The 8,347-nt window shown below is 40.5% G+C and overlaps 1 protein-coding gene across 2 annotated transcripts; it reads left to right on the forward strand.

The window, feature by feature from the left end:
• The first annotated feature begins 2,618 nt into the window (after nucleotides 1-2,618).
• fam110a (family with sequence similarity 110 member A) lies at nucleotides 2,619-8,074 on the forward strand. 2 transcript variants are annotated; one of them, XM_016672219.1, is made up of 3 exons: nucleotides 2,619-2,788; nucleotides 3,893-3,930; nucleotides 6,771-8,074. In XM_016672219.1, the coding sequence occupies exon 3, from the start codon at nucleotides 6,889-6,891 to the stop codon at nucleotides 8,008-8,010; it is 1,122 nt and encodes a 373-aa protein (XP_016527705.1). In that variant the 5' UTR covers nucleotides 2,619-2,788; nucleotides 3,893-3,930; nucleotides 6,771-6,888; the 3' UTR covers nucleotides 8,011-8,074. The 2 variants fall into 2 exon arrangements, with proteins under 2 accessions (XP_016527705.1, XP_007553602.1); XM_007553540.2 differs by lacking the exon at nucleotides 3,893-3,930.
• Nucleotides 8,075-8,347: the final 273 nt, after the last annotated feature.

Here is an 8,347-nt window from a genome sequence, read left to right on the forward strand (position 1 = left end):
TTCACAGGACAGTTTTTTTCTTCATTGCGTTCTGCAATTCAATGTGGTCGAGGCTATCGCTAACTAGCTGCTGATATACCTTTGCTAGCTAGCTTTTTTGCATCTATCGTGGATAAGTGCGAATTTATCGCTAGTTCGCAGGATGATGTTTGTATATTTCTGTGGAGATACAGGTCTTTAAAATCAGGTTTTACTGACTCAAATTTAAGACTTTTTAAGACCATTATTACTGACATTTAAGGGATTGCTTGGGGATGCTAAAAATGGGTCAGGTTTCTTCATCAAATTGCTCTGTTATTCGAGTTGGATTCGACACTACTGCAGTGAAAGATGAATTTATTTTAAGGCTTTTGCTGCATCTTTACCAGTCGGTGGGGAAAATCTGAATGAAACCTGTGGGTGGTGAATGTGAAGTGACCATTTGTTATAAAGACAGACCACAGTGACGCATTACTGCTCTTTAAAGTTACATTTAGTTACATAAACCACTTTCACCTCCGTTTTTAACAAATATGGGCAGGCTAAATTTCCCCACCTGTTATAAAACATAAAAATGAACAAACACAAAGTTATTTAACTGAATATTACAATTCTGATTGTACCGATAGAAAAATACCTGTTTATAATTTCAGTATGAACTAGTTTTCCCATAATGCTGTTTATTTTCAGCATTTCGTTGCACTTTCTGCAGGGCATTTTTACTGCTAAGGCCACAAACTAACATTGAGATCATGATTGAGGTTTCATCATAAATGAGGCCTTTCCTCAGCTGTGTGTTCAGTTTTCATGCTGCACAGAGTGACTCAGCTGAGTGAAAGAAGACTTAATCACCCTACTGAGATGTTTCCTGCATTTTAAATACCACTGCATCAGGCAAAATGTCAAAAGGCTGCACATTTTTTCAAAGAAATCTCAAAATGCGCTCTCTGCAGACATGCATAAATTATTTTTCCCTGATAATGCGTTGGATGTTTAAAAATGCCTCAGTGGGGATGTGCAGTTTGGATTCTCACCCACATGCTTACATATAAATATTTTACCTGCTGTGCCAACATTATCTTACACTCTGAGCTACGAACTAAACTAAAATTCCCTTCAAGAAATTTTAAAAGTCTCTTGTCTTTGGTGAAAGTTTATTTATTTTTATATGTACTGTGTAGATCATTGTTCATTGTATAAAGTGAAGTGAACGATACATCGACACTCGGATGTTTTTCTCTGTGATTAAATTTGACTAAAGGTTTTTGTGTTCATGTGTTTTTTTATATTTGTAAGTAATTGGTTGAAAAGTCCCAACACTGCATGCATATAAGTAAAATAAAACATTTTAGCATCAATAATGTGTACATAATGTTCCTTGTTGTTACTTTTTGTCTGCATGCTGTGATCGGTTCAAACTGAAGTAAAATTCCTGTTCACACCATCTTGATTCTGATTTATTTTTTACATTTTGTCACATTACATTAATCAAAGTACTGCACAACTGTGGACTGGAGGGAAAATTTTTACATGGATAAATAAAACTTGTTTAGGGCGGCAAATGTTTCATTGCAATTTGAAAAAGGCTGCCTATAGTTTTGATAAATATCTACTAAAAAAGTGTTCTCATGTTTAAAGAACCATAATTTTATTTTTAGGTTTTAAAACAGAAAGATGCTAAATCTTTGCAACATGAGTGGATTTTTTTTTCTTTTCTATGGGATGTTATTTGTTGAAAATGCTATAAAAACTGCTCTAAGGTTTATATATTAAATGTCAATAAGATGTAAGCACTTAAAATAGAAGTCAAGTGGAGCTACATTAGGGGTATGAACTGTTAAAAAAAAGATCTGAAACTGAAAAGGAAAAAGATGGAAAAAGGTTTGTAACTGAGAAAAATAATTTTAAAACAGTAATTTTGCAACTAAAACAATAATCTTGGAACAGTAAAGTTTTGAAACTGAATTTATTTTAAAACTGAAAAGTTTTGAAACTGAAATAATCTTGAACCTGAAAAATAAGTTTTAAGTTTAAAGAAAATAAATTGAAACAAAAGTACAGTTTCAAGATGTTCCAGTTTCAAAACATTTCACTTTCAAAATTAAAGACTTGAAATAGAAAGAAAACAGTTTTGAAACAATTTTGAAACTGAAAGTTTTTAAACTTAGTTCCTTCCATATTTGTGGTTTTTATTTTTTATTTGCTGCTCCAAATTTTATTTATTTTTCTACATCTTTGGACCCAATTTAGCTCCTTAAATTTTTCAGGTTGTGACGTGAAAAATGTCACGTCATCTCATCAACCGGATAATTCGTGGTAAAGTTTACAGTTTCCTGCTAACTCTTATCAGCAGTAATAATATATGCTGTACAGTTCAGAGTCCAGTCTGAGTAAAGATTTGCTCTCATTCAACTAAAGCACCAAAATCTGCTCATTGCATTTATTTAATAATCTTATCAGCTGAAAGCTGTCGTTACTCTTTTTTTTATCATTTCTGCTCTTCATGTGAAGAACCAAGCCTCTTTCCAGTAAATTACAGGCTTATGTTCTCGCTCAGAAATCAAAAACAGTAAGGTAGTCACGTGACCTGAGCCTCCTTCGGGTTATTTCCTTGAAGACGCCTGATTGGTCCAATCAGCCGAGGGTGGGCGGGGCCTCGGCCAGCACACACGAGTTGTCAAACAGGTTTGTGTTGTTGCGCTGGTAAACGTTTGTTTCGGACACATTCATGCGGGAGGATTAGCGTCCCGAGTCGGCTTGTGTTCAGCAGAGACCCCCGGAACCCGCGGCTCCGCTCTTCACCGCTCAGGTGGGTTTTTAAAGGAGAAAAAGCGAGAGAAAACCGCGAAGTTACCTGCGTACTAATTAAAACCGACTTAATCTTGTCAGGACTGGACTCCAGCGTTTACAGGCCCTGAGGCTGATCTACCTGAGGGCCCTTTTTACTGCTTTTTCCCCCAATGCCTCCCTCTTTGTTTTTGCGTCCCGTCTCTCCTCATGTTTGCCTCTTGTTTCCTCCTCAGCTCAGCAGCATGTTAGGACTTGACTTAGAAACATTACATTAGTGGCTCTATTTTTGTTCCTCTGACCCTCCCCACCCCCTCCAACATTCCTTCCTGCTTTGTAACCCACCAGCCTGCTGCTTTAATTATATTTTTCTGCTGCCGTGGTTAATTTCGTTGAGACAGGTGAGGACTGGAGGTTTCTCCCAGCAGGATCTTGGACCAGCTCAGCCTGGAATGGCAGACATGTCGAGAATTTAACTGGCAGACGCAGACAGCATAGTTTGAAGCACACACTTGATCTTTATTGGATACAGACTTTCCTTGACCTTCTTCACTTTAGAGGCTGTGTTTTTGGGGGATAACCTATTTTAAAAAGGGGGTGAGGGAATCATTGTTCCCTCAGCAGCAGCTGTTGGGTCGTGTGATCCGACTCCAGACAATAGCAGGCTGACAGCTGTCCTGATGCTCCCTCAAACGCATCTCTTTTCACAGCCAGTCTGCAAATGAAGTGTCAGTTTTATTGTGTCTTTGTCTGCAATAAGATGGATGGCTGTTCAAGTCAGACTTCAGCCAGCAGGCAGCTATTGAACTTGGGACTGGGGTTGGGGAACCCCTGCTTGGAGGTGTAAATATTCTCAACTTGTGTAAGTTTCGTTTTAGCCTTGCCGTTGCCTTCCCGTGCAATTCTGCTCGACAAAAAGATCAGAGTGGGTTTTCTCCCCTTCGCTTGGATTCCCTCCGGGCCAATCAGCGACCAGCAGCAGCCTAAGTGAAAGATGACGTAGATTTTTTGCGCTGTTTTTATAATTGTAGTTTTAACAATGGCAGCGGAGGAAACAAACGAAGTCCCTGTTAGCCACTCTTCCAAATATTGAATTAACATGAACAGCCATGTTGTTCTGTTTTAGCAGTGGAGGCCGGCTGTTTACAGCTGAGGCAATTTCCAGTAAGCGTCATAGCATCGAACTAGCGCATTACATACAACACTTTATTTGAAGACATTTACAGTGTACTGTAAATTGTTTATGACATTGTTGTACGTCTCAGAAAAGAACAGTACAGATAAAAAGCAAATAAAAAGAAAAGGCGAGGGGGTTTAGGTTTCAAACGTTTTAACGGCCATTTTTTGTTAGCCTTTGATAGATCTGATGCAATACTTATAATTGAAAAAAGCAGCAAAACATGATTTCCTTTCAGTGAATTTGTAGCAATGAATACTTTTATCCAATAATAATACAATATGATAAAAGTAATCCAGACCCTTTTCCATGAAATCCCTTCTACAAATCTGTCCCAATGTTTAACAGATGTTAAGAGCTCCTTTTGAAATGAGGCTGTATGAGTTTGTTATTAACAGGATGAACAGATAAACATATTTTACCTACAGTTTTATTTTCTGGGGATGGATAGAAAAGGTTGAGATTCAAACCTTTTAAAAAGCACAGAAGGGATGGCTCCAAAACCTTGGCACAATCGGCAGATACAGCATTACATACGACACAAGCTACTACTGAGCTCTCATGTGACGTCACACTTCAGCAAATTCTTAACTGAAGAATCGAGTTGCTATGGCGTTGCCATAACAACAAGTCGTAAGCTTACTAGTTTCGCCTGCGTCCTATCCAACTTATAAACATCATAAGTACATTTACTATTATTACTCAATCACAATTTTTGAGAACTCGCCTCCAAGATAAAGAGTGATATTTACTGTAGTACTTACTGCCAAACTAAGAAATTAGCTTAGCTAATGTAGCTTTTATCTGCAAGCTAAGAACATGTAGCCGTTGCTACACGTAGGCTAGCGCATTACATACGACACAGAACCCAGAACCCTGTTATTCAAACGAGAAGGCCAGATGTTTAAGACTCAATTCAATTCAGTTCAAAAGTACTTTATTGATCCCAAAGGGCCATTAAATAAAGTATTTCTGAATTGAATTTGAATGAGCAGAACAGCGCAGTAAGGCAATGGCCAGGGTACGCGTTAAGTGTTCTTTACAAAATATACGTATCTTTCAGAGGAAAAACTTATGCCATTATCAATATATTACTTGAAAATGGTATCAAAACAGGATCTTTAGTGTTTATCACAGTAATTACTGGGAGGATTTATCATTGTGACAAGTTAAATCGTGATTAAAATATTTATTGAAATAATTAATGAATTAAGAGATCGATTAATCGTTAGCTATATTACACAGACTGAAAAAAAAGTAACTGAGGTAATTTAGCCAAAAACTGTACTAAAAATATACATTTTCTATTTTGAATAAAAGAAAAATGTGCATCCATTGCGACTAAAAGAATGCAATATTATTGCATTTTTGTTTTTAAATGATGAAATTATTTTTATTTTGTACATTTTAATGTATTTTGAACATTGCATAAAAAGGGTTAAAAGAAATATCTTGAATGTGCTATTTTATGTGATTAATACGCCTATGTTATGCCACAAGAACATTAAAGCATATACAACCTGAGAAGATGATAAACTAACGATTATTTTAGTTATCAGTTACTCAGTTATTCTGATAATCAGATTAAAATTTTTTCAAATTCTGAAAATTTTAAATTTTACCTCAAACTTTTTTAAAGTAAAATATTTGAAATATATTAAACAAAGTTAGCAATTTGTTAAATTAGTTGATTATTTTAATATCAACCCGTCACGATTAATCTTTTCAGTCTAGTTACAGTGACACTGCAGTGTGTTTCACTGGTATTTTACGTGGCAGCATTATGTTTAAGAATGCTATTTATGCAGCAGGAACAAGGAAGTTGCTCGATGCTGACGGGAAAATAAAATCCGACTTCAGTTACAAGTAATCCATTATCCTATCGATTAAGTGGATTAAAAATTGGCAAATTCTGCAGATTTTTTGCGGTTGTGACTTAATTATTGCTGAGGGTATTCTTTCAGCAGATTGTCTTTTTTTGAGTCTGTATTTATACTCCGGCTAATGATTTATAGATCACTAAATGAGTTGACAATTATTTCAATCAATTAATCAAATTAATTGCTTCAGCCCTATAAGTAGCTGAAATAAGAAATCTAGTTAATAGTTTGAATGATTGCAATAGGCAGCCAGCTGGAGCTGCTGTGACGTCAATTTCCTTCTGCGCATGCGGGTCGTAAATCGTTTACACAGGAGAATCACTGTGGTTGGATTTAATTAATGGCATCAACGACCGTGCCAAAAACAAATAAAAACAACAAGAAAAAAATCAGAAATGAGCATTATACTAACAATTATCTCCATGGTAACCATTCAAAATGATTGTTTTTTTTTTCTGCCCTAGAGACGCAGCTGCTCCTCTGAGTTTGGAAACTGCTCCTTCAGACTAGCCAGCAGCAATTAGCAAACCCCTGGTGGAGCTGTGTATCAGCTGAGCTCATTATACAATCTACTTCTCAGTGAAACGCTGGTTAAAAAAAATGTTAAAAGGTTAATAGAGGAGCAACATTTTGATAACTTCCTGAAGGCTGAGGTTTTAAAGAAACAGACCCAATTTCAATACCTTTATCAGGAAGTAAAATTTATTTTATGACATACTAAGTATGGTCAACGTTTTCATAACTGAAGTTAACATGGTTACTTGATTGTACTGTAAATGGTCACTTAGTGACCCTTTAAAACAGAATGTGGTGTGAATACTTTGTGCTTTAATGAGTGTGGCGTTGTGGTGGAGTTTGTATTTGTCCGAAGTTTCCAGGAAAGTGTTGTAAAAGTTTTATTGACATTATTTACTGAGAAGTGACCGACTCTCCTCTGCTGTCCACAGGAAGTCCAAATGTCAGGCTGCTGAAGGTCAGCAGAGGTCACATCTCTTGGTCATGGCAGGAAGATGATCACCTAGCGTTCAACAGGAAGCCACACAGTGAAAACAGGAAGCTGCAGTCATGCCAGTGGAGGCGCTCCAACATCCTTCAAGGCAGCCGCTGAAAGCTGCTGTAGGAGTTTCTCCTCCGCGCCTGCGACCGAAGGGTCCACTGGGTCCAGACTTCTACCGACGGGCCCAGTCGGGCGCCAGCGCCCCGAGGCAGAGCGCCGTGGAGAGACTGGAGGCGGACAAGGCCAAATACGTGAAGAGTCAGGTGGCTCTGTCCAAGCAGCAGCCGGTCCGGGTGCCGGCACTGAAGAAGCCGCTGCTGAATCCCGGCACTCCGCTGCGGCCCACCAGGAAGACCCCGACCCAACCCAGCCCCAAGCCGGAGGGGGCAGAGCTGGACGTGGAGCGCCTCAGCAGCCTCATTAGTGACCTACCCAATGGAGCCCAGTCCCCCGCCAAGCCCCCAGCGCCGAAGGTGAAGCCGCGGCCGCCTCCACGCCCTGACCGGGCCGTTGCCACTACGCCGAGGCTAAAAGCAACCGCTCCTGCCACGGTGGACACTCCGGTTTGTCCCGGGGCGCCAGCTGCTGGGACGGTACGCAGAGTAGACGTCATACCCCAGGCGGACCCGGTGCGGCTGGCCTCCAGACCGCCGCAGTACGGGCGGCAGCCGCTCCAGCCGGTTCCGCTTCATCCCCAGCTTCCCCTGTGTCTGGCCACGTCCAGCCAGAGGCTCTTCGTCCAGAAACCGGTGCCACCGGTTGCTCCCAAACCCGAACCCTCGGCGCCGGCGTCCCCCGCCATCACCAGGCTGTCCTCCTCCAGCTCCAGAAAGCGACCCTCTCTTACCCGGTCCAAGTCGGACATGAGCGACCGGTTCTCCCGGGCTGGCACGGAGCTGGAGCGCTTCTTCAACCTGTGCGGCCTGGAGCCGGCCGACCTGCAGGACCTGCCGGCCTCCAGTTCGGACATCGTGTCGCTGGCCCGCTTCCGGAGCGTCAGCGCTCCCGGGTCCGAGTGCGGTGCCTCACAGAGAGGCGGCGAGGAAGAGGAGGAGGAGGAAGAGGCCCCGAAGGGGGCGGATCGGGTTCCGTACGGCGTATCCGTCATTGAGAGGAACGCCAGAGTGATCAAGTGGCTGTACGGACTGCGGCAGGTCAAGGAGAACACGACGACGAGCACAAACTTGTAGCGCAACACGAATCCACGACGGCGCAGCTGAGCTACGTAGACGGGAGGAAAAATCAAAATTTCCCAAAAAATCTCAGAAATTTTCAGGGGGTGGAGAGTTTGAACTCAAAAAGTTGAACATTTGTGATGAAAAAAAAAACCCTCAAATTTTGAGAAAAAATCTAAAGTGTGGAACAGAAAGTGTGGAAAGGATGACGATTTTTGAGTTTTGAAATTCAGAAAATTTCAAAATTCAGAAAATCGTTTAAAAAAACAATTTGAATTATTTCAAAACTTGAGTTTTTTTACTGGCAGATTTTCAACTTTTGGAGCTCCATTTTTTTTTATTAAATATTTGA

This window comes from Poecilia formosa, unplaced genomic scaffold, assembly GCF_000485575.1.
Source record: "Poecilia formosa unplaced genomic scaffold, Poecilia_formosa-5.1.2 Scaffold57, whole genome shotgun sequence".
In the NCBI taxonomy this organism is placed as follows: domain Eukaryota; kingdom Metazoa; phylum Chordata; class Actinopteri; order Cyprinodontiformes; family Poeciliidae; genus Poecilia; species Poecilia formosa.

Excerpts from the sequence above, each read along its gene's own strand:
- fam110a (XM_016672219.1), top strand. The coding sequence starts at position 6,889 with ATGCCAGTGGAGGCGCTCCAACATCCTTCAAGGCAGCCGCTGAAAGCT.